General features: G+C 37.7%; 1 protein-coding gene across 1 annotated transcript in view; it reads right to left on the bottom strand.

Annotated features, from left to right (window-relative positions):
- Positions 1-16559, bottom strand: part of BRCA2 (BRCA2 DNA repair associated) — a 59869-nt gene that overhangs the window by 16003 nt on the left and 27307 nt on the right. The window contains exons 14-21 of the mRNA XM_032593638.1: positions 13072-13505; positions 12441-12622; positions 10953-11140; positions 7448-7618; positions 6586-6940; positions 2961-3116; positions 2713-2857; positions 793-914 (exon numbers count right to left, since the gene is read on the bottom strand). Of these exons, the coding sequence (XP_032449529.1) occupies positions 793-914; positions 2713-2857; positions 2961-3116; positions 6586-6940; positions 7448-7618; positions 10953-11140; positions 12441-12622; positions 13072-13505 (1753 nt within the window). The remainder of the gene's footprint in view (positions 1-792; positions 915-2712; positions 2858-2960; positions 3117-6585; positions 6941-7447; positions 7619-10952; positions 11141-12440; positions 12623-13071; positions 13506-16559) is intronic.

The raw sequence follows: 16559 nt of genomic DNA, 5'->3' as shown, positions 1-16559 counted from the left end.
ATACCCAGGTGTCTAAAAACTTAGGAGGCAGCTTACCTTAATAAATGATGTTCTGATAATAGTAACTAACATTGATAATGGAACTTTATAACAGTACATTTTTGCATTTATTATCTAATTCGATCCCCAACTTATTTTATGCCCATTTTATAGCTATTTTATGCCCAGTTGTCTAATAAATGGCATAGCCGTGAATCTAACACAATTTAGTGCTTCTGACACTTTTCCACCAAAATATTCTTAGAGGATTATCAAATAAACTCTAGGTAGCATCTGAGAAGCAGGTGAGTACATGGCAACTGAGACACTGCTTTGAAGATACTTGTTTTATCTGAAAAGTAAACAAGTTTTGCCTGTATTTGAAGCCATGTTTATTTAATACATAAAATTATTTAAAGGGTGCTTGGGTGGCTCAGTTGGTGAAGCGTTCGACTTCAGCTCAGGTCATGACCTCACAGTTCGTGAGTTCGAGCCCCACGTCGGGCTCTGTGCTGACAGCTCAGAGCCTGGAGCCTGCTTCACATCCTGTGTCTCCCTCTCTCTATCCCTCCTCCGCCACTCTCAAAAATAAATAGACGTTAAAAAAAATTATTTAATCCCTCTGTCCTCCATTTGGTATAGAACTGAAATGCACTGGTTTGGCACATCACTGAGCACTCCAAAGATGCACACATCATCTCTGAGAAACACCAATTCAATACAGCACTCCTGTAATGGCCAGAAGACCGACAGCAGCTTCCCACCTTAAAGGACTAAGGTTAAGACTCGCTGTGTGCCCTCTTACTCTCTCACCTCAAGGGAAGCCGGGTCTGGTGCGTTCTTCACTGCTTCATAAAGCTCTGCACCATCTTGCAGAGCACAGACTTGCTGTCTTGTTAATGCACGTAATGGTACACATCGTTTCGTTATATTTTCTAGGAATAAAGCATCACTAATTAGCTGACCCACAAATTTTTAAGAACACTGAAAATTGGAGAAATAAGCAAAAAGTACCCAAAGAAGGGAGGCTAAAAAGCAAAACACAATTTATCTGCCGCAAGTTTTCTAGGAAAATGTGAAACTAGTGTACTCACGCCTGGTTTAAAAAATTGTCACACAGAGAGTTTAGAGTCAAATTTGTAAATTAAGTAAATGATTTCATGACTCATTTAATCATGAAAACAGCATGAGCTGGTGAATCAAAAATGAACAGTTCAACTTCTCCACAGATTTATATAGAAAATGAAGTTGAAAATCATGAAAAAATGCAGAACATAAAATTTTCAGCCATAAAAATAGAGAAAAAACCAAATCATCATGTCCTTTATGTAAAAAATACTATGATATATTAAAATTGATGCTAGGGAAACAAGATCTAGCTCCAGATGTAATAACATGACAACCAACAACCACAACAACAAAAATGCAAAAGTTCTATAAAGTAGATAAGGACAATGAAGAAAGAAAATGATGAATAGCTCAGGGAAAATAACTATTTTTTGAGTGTTTATCTTTCTTGTGTATTCAATATATATGACATATAACAATGTGTAAATTTAAGGCTTATGTGTTGTTTTGATGTAATTATATAGTTACTATGATTGCCATTGTATTGATATTTACCACAGCACAGTAGTACAATATTGTCTATATTCATTACACTGTGCATTGGATCACCACAGCTTATTTACTGCTCATTGTTAAGTTTGATCCTTAAACACCATCAGTTTTACCCTCCTACCCCCTCATTCCCTGGTAACCACCATTTTACTATAGTTTTGTAAGTCTGACTTTGTTATATTCCACATATAAGCGGTACCATACAGTATTTGTCTGAGGTAAAAGAATTTGGCCGTTTCTTCCCTTGTTGCTATTGTTTCTCTAGGGCCAAAAAAGGGGCACTATAAATATTTTGGTACTGAAGCTTAAGAGGAAGTTTACTTAAGACTACTGAAAAGTGAGGGGCGCCTGGGTGGCCCAGTCAGTTAAGCTTCTGACTTCGGCTCAGGTCATGATCTCACGGTTTGTGGGTTCAAGCTCTGTGTCAGGCTCTGTGCTGACAGCTCAGAGCCTGGAGTCTGCTTCAGATTCTGTGTCTCCCTCTCTCTATCCCTCCCCTGCTCATGCTCTATCTCTCTCTGCTTCTCAAAAATAAATAAACGTTAAAAATTTTTTTTGTAACAAAAACAAGGCTTCTGAAAAGGGCTGTGGTTATATAATGTTTTATTGCCTAAGACAATTACAAGTATCTAAAAGCTCAGTGTGTTGAATAATGAGGTGATAATTTGGGGTCAGTTCAATGTTTATCTGTATATCTAGGTAATACTTTTATTTTTATTTTTTAAGTTTATTTATTTATTATTTGAGAGAGTGTACACACACACAAGCATGCAGGGGAGGGGCAGACAGAGAGGGAGAGAGACAATCCCAAGCAAGGTCCATGGTGTCAGCGTAGAGCCCCTCATGGGGTTTGAAGCCACAAACTGTGAGATCATGACCTGAGCCAAAACCAAGAGTTGGACGCTTAACTGACTGAACCACCCAGGTGCCCCTATGTAGTATTTTTTTAAAAAACTTAAAAAGTCAGATCTAGAATAGGAAAAAGAAGTCTATTACTCAAAGACAATTCACCCAATTGCAAAAGTTAAATCAGAGAAGTCTCTAAAACGTCTAATTAAAAGAAAACAAAACTTGTCCTATTTAAAACAACTTATAGTATACAACCCATCTTACCGTCATGCTTTTCAAATTCTGCTTGAATTTTATTGAATAAGACTTCTAGTTTCTTTTGTTGGGCCTCTGCATATTTTGTCGCCTCCCTTTCTTCCTCTCTTTCATTGCGAAATATGCATAATCCAGATGGAGTCTTCTCCATCCACTGTAATGATGTGTGAAACAAAAGTACATGGTAGGAAGGGATCATTCAAATTAATTGTCCCCCCCAAAAGAAATACATAGTGCACGTCAAAAATGTACCATACCTGTATGGGGTATGTTCTTTGAATAACTACATCAACACAACCAACGTTTCCTCCATCACTAAAAAGTGATGACAAGGGGAGAGGGAAAGGTCTAGGATCAGGAAAGAATCCAAGTTTGGCATACCAGCAAGCAGGCCGAGTACTATTCGCAGATATCTGGACAAATTAATGGACAAATCAACTTCTAAGTTTATATCCAACTCTATTTCAGATTTTATAACATTTTCATTAATTCTTCCATTCATTCAAACATATTCACTTTTAAAAGTCCCATGAAGAAAAGACAGTACAAAAATTATACAAAAGTGAAAACGCTTTCAAAATATAGTCTCTCAAAAAATTGTTTATGCTGTTATAGTCTTAATCTAAATATTAGTATTAGAAAATTAATAAAAGAGACTCCAAATTAAACATGATGGATTAAAATGTACTTATTTACCTAGGTTCCCTCAAAAATCCTACAAGGATAAAGAGAACTGGAGACAGGAGGACAATGGATGAGACACTGGCAAAATTTTGGAAGCTAAAAGCCTACTGGACACCTGGTGGTAAGTAACGAAGCAGCCCGAGAAATGTTAATAAAAATAGCAAACATTCATAAAACACTTATCATGGTGCCTGGATAGTGTTAAGTACCTTATGTCTATTAACAGTTAATCCTTACAACAATCCTTACTCCCATTCGATACTCCTGCTTCATTCTTATTCCCATTTTACAGATGACAAAACTGAAGTATAACCTGCCCAACATTACTCAGCTGGCAAACTTGTATGGAGCCAATATGGAAGAAAATAATTTAGGGAAATCACTTAGAATTTGGAGGCAACAGGTACCTCTGGAGGAAGGAGCATGAGGTGCAGCCGAAAACAGAAAGAATGGTTGAGATTTTGTATAAAGATAGTTAAGACCTCAGATTTCATTTCCTAACCCGAGCAGCCCGGTGACTGTCCTTCTCTCATACCAAGAAGAACCCAGGACAATTTACTTTCTTGACAAGCTGAATTATACATATCCTGGGCTCTGGAACACAAGGCAGAGACAGCTGGGGTGAGGGTGAGATTCTATACTGAAAACAAAAAAATGCAATGAAAATCCTTATGCTGAAAATGAGTCTATTGGTTTTCTTATTCTGTTCAGCTCTCAGACCAGTGACTGATATTTGAGGGTCTCCTAATGAAAACACAAGCCCTGTCTTATCACGCTACAAGTTGACAAAGCCCACCTCACACAGAGCTTCTGATCAGCTCATTAGTGTCCCACTCTTGAAGAGGAAAGAACAGCTAACAATCACCAGTTGAAGGAATTCTCCAACATGAGACCCAAACAAACAAAAAAGAGACATTATAGGGGAAAAAAATGCAGTGAGCAGAAAAAACTAAGATAAAACACAATATTAATAGCTTGAGAAACATGAGAAGATGTTGGATCTATGAAACAAGAATGGGATGTAATAAAAAAAGAAACATTCAGGGAATAATGAAGGGCTCCTGAAAATGGAAAATTATGCCAATAGGCACAAATTCACTTTAGGGATTAGAAAATTAGAACTAGAAAGTAGGAGGAACAAAGACAATAAAATAGAATATAGGAGAAAAGATGAGAAAAATCAGAAGACCAATCAGAGAGGCCTACTGCCCAAATATTAGTTCAGGAAAATTGGTAAGGAAAAAATGGAGGAGGAAGAAATTATCAAAGAACTACTTCAAGAAAATTTCCTAGAACTCAATGATTGTACCCAAATGATGATTTTAAAAGACAGGCCAATACCAAAGTACCTTACTGTGAAATTTCCAGATACTGCAGACAAATGATCTTCAAACAGATCTTAGAAACAGATAATATAGTGAAGGACTGAGAGTAAGAATAGCACAGAACTGAGCAGAAACTATACCAGAAGCAAGAAGATAATAGAGAAAATGTCTTCAAAATTCTGAAGAAGCTATTTCCAATTCAAATTCTATATTCAGTCATCTTACAATAAGATCAAAGAAAAAGCTACATGCTCCCTCTGTGAAGAAGTCTGTGGGGGTTGGTTACGTGCCCTCAGAGCTAGAGAATAAATCCATATAGATGTGATATCCAGAAAACAGGGCTTCCAACACAGAAAGAGGTAAAAATAATTTCCAGGATGGTAACAGGTCAGCATACATAGAAGATAACCACTTCAAAATGAAAGAGTGTAAAGAGGTCCCAGAGGTCTCCAAGAAAAAGAAATGGAATTGATAAAGGTATTGTAACAGACTGATATGGTTTTTAATTATGTCTCTTGTATGGGCATGAGTTGGTGATAAGGACACAAAATTAAAAATACACACATGCACACACAACAGCAAGACAGTTAACTCCAGGAAAGCAGTAGGTTGTATAGAAAATGTAGTTAGTATATTACATGCTGAGCTGCAAAAATATTTTTCAGTCATTATAAACAGTGAATAGAGACTTCACTCCTCAACCTCAGAGCAGGAAGCTAATAGTTAATGTCTAAACAGAAGGAGAAAAGACGACATCACAATATAAAGAAAACAAAGTGCCAAAGGGATTCAAAGTCATTGCCTTTGGGGAGCACTGAATGGAGGTTAGGCAGGATGGCATCAATGACTGCTTCGTGGCGGGGGGGTGGTGGTGGTGGTCATAAGCCTTATGTTATATGAGTTTTGAAATTATGCACATGCACTGATTTGATATAAACAAAACACTGAAAGCCACTGCAACTTTGATATCCTAAACAACAGAAGCCTGTTTCAGCTTGATTTCTAAAAGCAACACAATGACAAAGTATCTCTTTACCTTAAAAATGTTTAAGTCACTTATAAAATGACTTCCAGAATACAACAGAAGTAAACTATTTATAAGATTATCTCATAAGTGAATCTGTGCAATATTAGTAATTTCTCATATCAGTATTGTAGACTATTCAATATGACAAAGTCCTATTGTGTAGGCTAAAGTTTACATGGAGATGAAAGATATGGTTTATGTTTTTTTTTTTTAAGTTTACTTATTTTGAGAGTGAGAGTGAGAGTGAGTGTGTGCAGGGGAGGGGCAGAGAGAGAGAGAGAGAGGGAGAGACAGAATCCGAAACAGGCTCCAAGTTGTGAGCACAGAGCCCAATGTGGGTCTCAAAGCCACAAACTGTGAGATCGTGACTTGAGCAGAAACCAAGAGTCGGATGCTTAACTGACTGAGCCAACCCGGTGCTCCAGAAGCGTACATTTTATTATTATATATTTAAGAATCACTGAAACCAAATTCTCTAATCACATTGGGATATAGGTCTAATGGAGTAATCAGGGTGGAAGCAGAGCGGTACTATGAGAACAAGACGGCACCAAGGGCTATAGGTACCCATAGCACAAAATCAAATCTGGTACATATTTGTACATAGGTACATATTTGCTCCTGCATTATTTTAGCTTGATAAATATCTCTGGATTTCCCAAAAACAGCACAAAAAAATTTAACAGTCTCAGAAATTTGCCACTTATATTAAGATTACCAGTACGTTTTCAAGAAATGGAGCATCTTTAACAGGCATAATTTTAAAATTTAGAATGTAAAACCTCCCTAGAATGTAACAGAATCAGTTACTGATTTTTACGAAGAGTGTGCATTAATTTAATTCACCTTTAACGTAAGAGATTCTGGGGCTTCGAGTGGTGTGCAGGCATCGGGGGAGCCCGCCAGTTCTGCTCCATGAATAATGATCTTATGACCCACGGTCAGTCTGCCCTTCTTCACGAGAGCTAAGAGGGGAGGATCTAGCTGGGCCTTAATGGCATACCATCCATCTGTAAGCTCAACAATGCCCACATTTTTGGTGCCCACACCACTAGTTTTACTGCCGGAAGTTTCAGATAGATCTGTGCTTGATGAAATTGTTTCAGAAATGCAGAGAACAAGTGTTTTTGCAGCGGTATCATCCCTTTCCATGATCTTTTTTATAGCTGATCTTTTGCTTCTATCAATTTCCATATCGTATCTAAAAATAAAAGTAAAAATGAATATTTTAGGAATTTTGAGTCTAGATTTTTATTTTTAAAAAGTCACCGAATAATGGAGAATAAAAATTAAGTATCTTAACTGAAGAACTATTGAGACAGAATTTAAAATTTGACAGCCAGCAATACAGTAAGTTTTATACTGTTAAAATATGAATTAAATATTAAAATGCCCCAAATGCAAAAATGCTTTATTAGCAATCCCCAAATAAAGGATCAAATTAGTAATTCATATTCTTTTCATATGCCAAGAGTTTAAGGGGGAGGGGTGGGGGAAGAGGGAAGGGAGATGCATGAATGTGTGATTTCTCCTAAGGGGACGGGAGCGTGACAAGAGAACTACCGTGTACAAGTGAGAACAGCAGTGTGGGATGGCGACTGTCACTGACAAGCGATCATGTACCTCTATGACCTAGAAGTCACGGACTGCACAGAAGTCTGAACCTGATCACAGTATGTGATTGGGTAACATAATGCATTATACTTGCCTGTATTTTAGTTGAAGCAACACCCTTTCTGGGCTTAGGCATCTATTAGCAAATTCCTTAGGAAAGGCAAATTCCATAGCTGCCAGTTTCCATATAATCCATCTGTAGTGATTATAGACCCAAATTCTAGAAATGAGGTTTGGATCCACACCTGGGGTGTCACACAGAGCCCTGAACAAATAAAGGTAGAACAATATAAAAAAAAAACAAAAAACCACATAAGATGATACTGAATTCAATAACCATGACTATTCTTTGCACAAATACTAACGCTAATGTACAAAATCATTCAATAAGTCTTTGAGTTAGTGTATAGTAAGTAATACAGTGTAGACAGTGATTTAACATGTATCAAAATATACTAATAAAATTCACTTTGCATATTAGTCAATACAATAATTTCAACTGGAAATGAGACCCATAATTTAAAATAATTCTATTTTAGATCATTTTTCTTCAAAGAGATTGTTTTCAGAAATCATCTAAGAATATCCTTCTCTAGCCCAGGTGCTTTTTAAAGATCTTCCTCTCTCTGCTCAACTCTCTAACCCTTCTTCCTTTCTTATTCCCACTTTGAGTACTAGGGAAACAAGTAATGAAGAAAACTTCCAGAAGCTTCCACTCCCACACCAGCATCTGGACCCTTACACTTCACCATCTCCTGCCATTTGTATACTAGCTCCCACCTTTTCTTGCCTAGTCAAGGACATTGATCCAGGAAATGCCTCCTCTCTTCCCCTGATAGGGAGATTTCTTTCTTTTCTAATGAACAATTTCTATCAGTTTAAAAAAAAGTTTTTTTCTACCTTAAACACAACAAAACTAACACCCTTTGCTCCTCCTTCCTTCTCCAGATACTGCCTCTTTCAATTTACTCAATTATTTTCATTAAGACTAATAGTGACCTCTACATAGATAAATCCACGGTCAATTCTCAGTCCTCATCTTCCTTTACTTAGCAGTAACTGACACCTGGTCATTCTTGATTCCCTGAAGCTCTGTCCTCACTTGGCTTGCAACACACCACAGTCTTTGGCATTTATTTCTAACTTTCGGGTTGCTCTTTCTCGGTCTTTCTTTTATGGCTTTAAAGTTCCATCTATATGCTGACAACTATGAAATTGATGTCTTTTGCTCATACTTCGCCTATAAACTCCAGACTTTCATATCCAACTACCTACTCAACATCTCCACTTGGATGTCTACTAATATCCCAAGCTTCAAATGTCCCAACTGGATACCCCATTCCTTTTCCATCTTTGCTCTTCTCAATTCTCAGGACATGATAACTGCACCCTTCCAGCTTCCGGTGCTAAAATCTTTGGAGCTATTTTTCCTTTGTTTCTCTCACTTTCCTCAACCAATCCGTGAGCAAATCCTGATGGTGCCACCTTCAAAACATACCCAGAATCCAGCTGCTCTCCACCAACTCCACTGCTACCTCCTTCGCCCAACTAGCCACGTCTCACCTGGATCACCTCAATAGTTTCCTAAGTGGTCTGTCTGTTTCCAGCATTGTCCTTCCCTAATCTAATTAATCTAATCCCCACAAACAGCCAGAGTCATCCTTTCAAAATTAAAGCAGATCATGTCACCCCTCTGCTTTAAACATTCTTATGATTTACTCAGGGCAAAAAAGGTTACTCAGAGTTAAAGCCAAGATTTTTACCAAGGTTTATAAGGCCCCATCTCTCTATTTCATCTGTTACTACTCCTCTCCTGCCCATTCTACTCCAGCTACACTCACTTTCCTCCTGTTCCTCAAATAAGCAGATCTTGCTTACAGCCAACGATGCTTTCCTCACATGGTCTTATGCTCATTCCCTTGACCTCCTTCAGGACACTGATTAAATGTCTGAGACTCAGTGAAGCCTCTTCACTACTTAGCCTATTTTATTTTTATTAAAAAAAAGTTTGTTTCATTTTATTTTATTCTTAGAGAGTGAAAGAGTGCATGAATGGGGAGGCATAGGGAGGGAGAGGGAGAGAGAGAAAATGAATCTTAAATAATCTCCACGCGCAGTGCAGAGCCTGACATGGGGCTCGATCCCATGACTCTGGGATCATGACCTGAGCCAAAATCAAAGGTCAGACACTCAACTGACTGAGCCACCCATGCGCCTCTTAGCCTATTCTAAAATTACACCTTTCTTCACCTGATTCTTCCTATACCCTTTCCAGCTTTATCTTCATAGTATTCATCACCTCCTAATATACTACACAATTTACTTATTTCTTTTTAAAATTTTCTCTCCCCACTCCAGATCCCTCTACTATAATGTAGAACTTATTAGGGCAGAGATTTTGTTTTCTTTTATTATTCTGAATACCCAGAAGAGTTATCTGGTACATAGTAGGTCCTCGATAAATATTTGTTGGATGACCAAAAAAGACAATTTGAGCTCCAACAGTCAATGTTATGAACCATGTTCTTCTGATTACAGGGTAATTACTCTTAACCACTATACTATGTAGCTTCCTTAATACAAGAAAATAATATAACTATTTATTATACTTTTCCAACTAGAATCGATAACAGATATCTATGGGAGATAAGAGCAAGATGTAAATAAAATTCCTGTCTTAATATACTCCAAAAACATAACAAAAGTTTAAGGAAAAAATGTTTTACCACTTTACGCAAACTATATATTTCGGAAAGATATACAGAGATTAAAAAAAAAAATAAGAGCATTAGAGAAAGGATTCTCATCTCTTGCCATTGGCATGGTAAGGCATCCTTGATAGCAAAAATTGTAAATCATCTTTGTATAAACATTAGAAACATAAGAGGTTACATAGTTTTTAAATTGCTGATGTTGGGGCGCCTGGGTGGCTTAGTCGGTTAAACATCCAACTTCGGCTCAGGTCGTGATCTCACAGTTCGTGGGTTCGAGCCCCGTGTCAGGCTTTGTGCTGACAGCATAGAGCCTGGAGCCTGCTTTGAATTCTGTGTCTCCCTCTCTCTCTGCCCACCCCCCTCCCCAACTCACACTCTTTCTCTCCCAAAAATAAATAAACATTAAAAAAAGTATTTAAATTATTGATGTTTTAGGGCAGTAAAATTTACCAGTTACTTTGTATTACTGATACTTGAGCATCTCTGCTTAACTTCTAGTATTTATATTTTGTATTTGTTAAAATACACAATGAAAGGGAATATGATGTGTGTGTGTGTGTGTGCGTGTGTGTGTGTGTGTGTGTCTGTCTGTCTATGGTAAGGCTCATTCAAACTTAACTTTTCTTATCAGTCTTTATTTTATAAATGCATATGAAAAATGTCCCAATTTAAGAAAAACCAATTCATTAAATCCTAAGGACAAACCATAATTCACTTTTCAAAATATTACAACAGAATGTCAGCTGAACCACAATGTACTTAAAATAATTCACTGAATACAAATTTGACTTCTAGCCAACTTGTTAAGTTTCAGAGAGGTAAGGGAAAAAAAGAGGTATGGTGGAACACAGAAAAGTTAACACAATCTCTTTTTGCATAGAGTACCTATAAAATTCTTCTTTTCCAGCTTTTCCATCATTGGAGGGTATGAGCCATCCACCGTCAGCCAACTGTATTCCCTCTTTAGCCCACTGGACTTCCTTCCCAAAATAATCCTGAGTGTGAAACTGAAAAGACTCTGCATTTTTGCTGTTGATTTTTACACAATGTTTGGAAACGCCATACATATATAACTGCACAAGATAAATGATAGAAACATTTGATAACGAATGAAAAACAAAAAAAAACAAGTTTCATAGAATAAAAACAATTATAGGAAACTAAAATCGAATTTACCGAAGTTTTTCATTTAAATATTACAATACACACCATCAAAATACTGAACTTAGTTACTAAGAGCTAAACATTTTAATGTAATATAAACGACTCCTATATTCAAGAGTCTCCCGTACCTTTTTCATTCCCCTTGTGTATATGCCTCCTGCTACAGCTGCCACAGGAGGTCATTCTGGATATAAAAAAGTAACTTAATATTTTATAAAACCTCTTAAGTCAAAGAATTCAGAAGGAAAAAGACAGTGAAAAGTTTAAGTATTTTTGGGCATCTGACCTCAGGAGGTCAGATTTGTATCCAGGCCTGGCCTCCATTCACCCAGCATGTCTCAGCCCAAAGTATCTCTTCCTTTGTACAGACTTGACTCTGGAGTCCCACTCCTTGCTTTGAACTGTAGCTGGTAGAAGAGAGCTTCCTAGGTAAGTGACTCTGGGGGCACCTGCTGAACCCTGTGCTTCAGCCTCTCCTCTGCAAATGATGGACAAAAATAACAGTAGCTCTCCTTTAGACACTTGGGAAGATTAAGGGAGATGTAACCAACGCAGGCCCAGTGCTTAGGAGAGTGGCCAGCGCATAAAAACTACTCGATAAATATTACTTTTTAATATTATCAATGTTATATTCACCTCTCCATTGCCTAAAATTGCAAGTAGATAGCACTGGCTTAATAAGAATCCTCTTTTAAAAATGCCAATAGCTCGGGGCACCTGGCTGGCTCAGTCGGTTAAGTGTCCGACTTCAGCTCAGGTCATGATCTCACGGCTCGCGAGTTCAAGCCCCACGTCGGGCTCTGTGCTGACAGCTCAGTGCCTGGAGCCTGCTTCGGAGTCTGTGTCTCCGTCTGTCTCTGCCCCTTTGCTGCTTGCACTCTGTCTCTCTTTCTTCCTCAAAAATAAACATTAAAAAAAATTTTTTTAAATGTCAATAGCTCTTAATGGATTCAAGGCTATGGGTTATTCACACTTTAAATTTGAAGAGGGAAGAGAAACAGCAATTTTGGAGCACAGATCACTTTAGTGGGATAAGGCAGCAGAGAGGGAGGCTGCCACTGTGGGCAGATTAGGAAACAAAATGATTTCATTTATCCATACCCACATTCATTTGTTCCTTCTTTGAACAAAACGGTTTGGAGATACTAGTTAATAACATGAAATTATACTTGACTATACAAGTTAGCAGCGTTGCAGACAGAAGCATACCTGTTTATGAGAACACGCAGAGGGAACTCGGCCTTCTACGGCTACTCTCAGAGAGATTCTAGGCACAGTGGATGTTTTTGCAAGATACAGACTACCTGGCTGTGGAAAAATATGCTGCTTTTGTTTCTCTTTAATTCGCATATCCTGTATATCTCTGGCATTCTGAAGACTTGCAATTAAATCTATTAAAGAACAAATTAGCAAAAAATAAGCTTAAATATAAAATCTAAAAAGCACAACCTTTGTTTTACAAAGTCGTATGCATCAATTTCCTCTAATTTTAAATCTTCAGGGATAAGCAAAGTTTCATCTTGTAAACAATAGATTATTTTTATTTCAAATTTGGAAGAAACTTAAAGCCTGTTAAATATATATATTCCACTATTAGCAGTCTTAGATCATGTGTCTAATTGCTTTTTTAATAAGAAAGTCCACAAGTAGTTACTTTGAAAGAAAGCATTAGAATACTTAGAATCTAATCTTTGGACTTAGGAAGAATCTAAAGCATTAAAAAGGTCCTGAAATTATTATAATCACCAGAAAAGGGGTCAGATTCTCCAGGCATTATTAAAATATGAGAAACATATAACTGGAAGGCAAAAATATGTCAACACAAATTTTCATACAATACCTAAAGGTTCTTTTTCGCACTTCGTGAATACCATAGTTGCTGCTTGACTGGAGTTATTTTTGTTAAGCTGATGAATTTCACTGTTATTAATATTATTTTTACTATCACCAGAACTATGTTCATCTATGTTGTTTGGTTTTTGTTTGTTTTCTTCCACATGAGTATTCTTGCTAATGTGCTGTTCATCTTGGTGAAAATGTGATTTAGTTTTAAAAGGCGGGACAAAGACTTTCACTGGTTTGCTTGGAGTAATCGAATGTCCCCTTTTTTCATTTCTTGTGGCAGGAACTGTACAAAATGGCTGCCCTGAAATGGATACATTGCTTGAAGATTTTTCTAAAGCCAGGTGTTCATAAAAATGAGATTTAGACAACAATTTTTGACCAGGCGCAGTGAAATTTGGATTCTGTATTTCTTGCCGTTTCTTAGTTGTGCTACAATGAGGAAAAAGTATTTGATTATTTGCCAATAAATGTACACAGATGGAAAGGTTTTAGAATATATACATATATATACGTATTCTTTTGTAAACCTCAGCTGCCATATGGCGATCTTATTCTGGCAACTGTTTTGCATTTCATCATGGTTGCCATCCAAAACCATACCACACTTTTCAAGTCTGTAACTGTTTTTTCACACACTGACTTCCAGCCTTTGAGTTTACCACTTACTTCACATAACAGAAAAGCCTGTCAAACATGGATTTTCTGTCTCCTCCAATTCTAGCTCTGTACTCCTTATTACCTCCTTTACCAGAGAAATATCTGTCCATCCTCCTGTCAGGCCTAGCACCTTCACCTGTACTCTTGACCCCATCTAATAACTCAGTCTCCTCAGGAGCTCCACTCTTTCAATTATTATTCTACTTCCTTCCTGTCTCTTTCTACCACTTGTTTATACTGGTTTTTTTGTTTTGTTTTGTTTTGTTTTTTTTTTTTAGTGCTCCTTTCATTTAGCCAGAAAGACTTGTGCATTCTTGAAATGCTTTTTTCTCAGACTTCTCTCCCCTTCAAGCTAATACTCCTTGTGACCTTAATGGCCAACCTTCCTAAACAGGTAATCTAAACTAGCTATCTTTATCTATTCAACTTCTACTCATTGAACTCTCATTTCTCCCACTCTTCTACAGAAATTGTCCTCAACCAAGTTGCTAATGACCTTCCAAGTGCCTACAATACATATGTACATACATACATACATACACACACAGTTTCACAAGTAAACTCACTCTACTTGACCCTTGACAGATGATTTTTTTCCTTCTTAAAATTCTCACCTCTAATATCTACACCACCGCTGTCTGTTTCTTTTTTGTTTTCCTCTTTCTGACTCTTAAAAAAATTCCCATCTCTAAAGTTGGATTTCTTCTCTAGACATTTTCCCTGGGTGATTGAATCATTTTCCTTGCTTAAATTATCATCTAACAATAAAAATATTAATCTGTATCTTCATGCTTGACTTTCCCCCTAGGTGTTATTCCTGCACCTTTAACTTTATACAGCACGACATATCTCTACCTTGATGTTCCACACTCATCTCAAACTCAACACATCCAAGACTAACTTTATCACCTTCTCTAGCATACATGTTCTTCCCAATGTTTGCTATCTTGCTGAAAACTGCATACTTCCTTTTACCCAACCCTGAACTCCTAGAGATTGAAGTTACCCTGGAACTCATTTAGTTCTTCAGTCATCTAACCATCAAATATTTAATGAGTTCCTTCTATGTGTGCCAGGCACTGTTTTGGCTGGAGGATATAGTGGGAACAAAACAAAATCATAGAGTTTATATTCTAGTGGAGGGAAACATACAAATAAATATGTCAGTTGGTATTAAATACTATAGAGAAGATTAAAAGCACAGTAAGGGGGACAGGCAGTGTCCAGCAAAAGAAACAATATTCTAAAAAGGCTGGTAAGAAAGACATTATTGATAAGGTGACATTTGTACAGAGCCCTGAAGGAAGAGAGAAAGAAAGCCATGCAGGTATTTGGGAGAGGTGCTGCAGGGCTGCAGGCAGAGTGAACATCACATGCCGGGCTATGCCTAAGTATACCTGGAGCAGAGTGAGCAGGGACAGTCAGTAGGTGGGATTGGAAATAAAGCAAGAAGGCTGGATCACAGAGAACCCGTACACCCTCGTAGGGCTTCCCAATTATACTCAGATGGGAAGTCACGGGCTAGTTTTTGAGTAAAGAAACGACACACTCTATCCTCTGGTGTGAGTGTATTTTGAAAGCAGAGTTGTTAGACTTTTATAGGAAAGCAGATTAGGGTAAGCTTTGAAGCTGTTAAGTTTGAGATATCTATTAGTCACCCAAATAAAAATGTCAAGGAGGTAACTAGATGAATGCATATGTTGTTCAGGGAAGAAATCTGGGCTAACGATATTAATTTTGGAGCCATCAGTAAATAGAGAGTATATAAAGTCATGACAGTGGATGAGACAGTGATGAAGGAGGAAGGTCAGGAAGAGAAGCCATCTGGAACCATGAGGGAATTTAACAGTGATTTAAGGGAAGAACAAAAGAGAAAGAATGGCCACTGGGAAGGAGAAGTAAGAGAGTGGTCCCAGGAGTTGAAGAAAGTGTGAAGAAGAGTGATTAACTATGCAAATGCTAGGTTAACAGGAGGGCGGAGAGGTGACAAGATTCAACAACTGCTGGGTAACCAGTAATCTTGATGAGGAGTAGTGCCCGGTGATCAGAGAGTAGGGTAGGTTCAGGAGAGGAGGGGGAGAGATAAGTAGAGAACATGAGTGGAGACCATTCTGATGAGTTGTGCTTTAAGGGGCTAAAGAAACAGACGGGTGGGATTAGAGGAATCAAGAAAGGTGTTTCTTGTTAAGACAGAGACTTACAGCAATTACCTCACTGATGGGACTAAGCCACTGGAGAGGAAGACAGGTATCAATGCAGGAGAGGGGCAATTGCTGGACTGATTTCCCTCAGTAGATGACTGAGAGATCCCGTGCAGAAGAATAAATGAAACTTCTACTCCAAAACTTATTTTCATTTATCTTGTACTCCCTTGTTTTTAAATATTAAGAGTCCTGTGAAAATGAGGCATTTGCTTTGTAGGTCATGTCTAAGATGTCTACTTGAATATAAGTGGAGATACTCTGACACTCCCAGTTAGCCACTATCTGGCCAAATCTTTTTTTCTTTTTTTATGTTTGTTTGTTTGTTTGTTTAGAAAGTGTGTGTCTGTGAGCAGGGGGAAAGGGGCAGAGAGAGAGAGAAAATTTTAAGCAGGTTCCATGCTCAGTATGAGCCCGATGCGGGGCTTAATCCTACGACCTAAGCTGAAATCAAGAGTTGGGGGCTCAACCAACTGAGCCACCCAGGCGCCCCTGGTCAAATCTTCTTGAATCTCAATCTTTCGCTCACTTTATACTCTCTGCTCTAGCACTTGTGTTAAATTTTCCTTACTAATCTCCTTGCAGCAGTCTCACTTTGGTCTATTTCTAAAACAGAAATTTGGTT

This window comes from Lynx canadensis, chromosome A1 (genome assembly GCF_007474595.2).
Source record: "Lynx canadensis isolate LIC74 chromosome A1, mLynCan4.pri.v2, whole genome shotgun sequence".
Classification (NCBI taxonomy): Eukaryota; Metazoa; Chordata; class Mammalia; order Carnivora; family Felidae; genus Lynx; species Lynx canadensis.
Note: the sequence above shows the minus strand (reverse complement) of the source record. Positions and strands in the feature narration are given on the sequence as shown.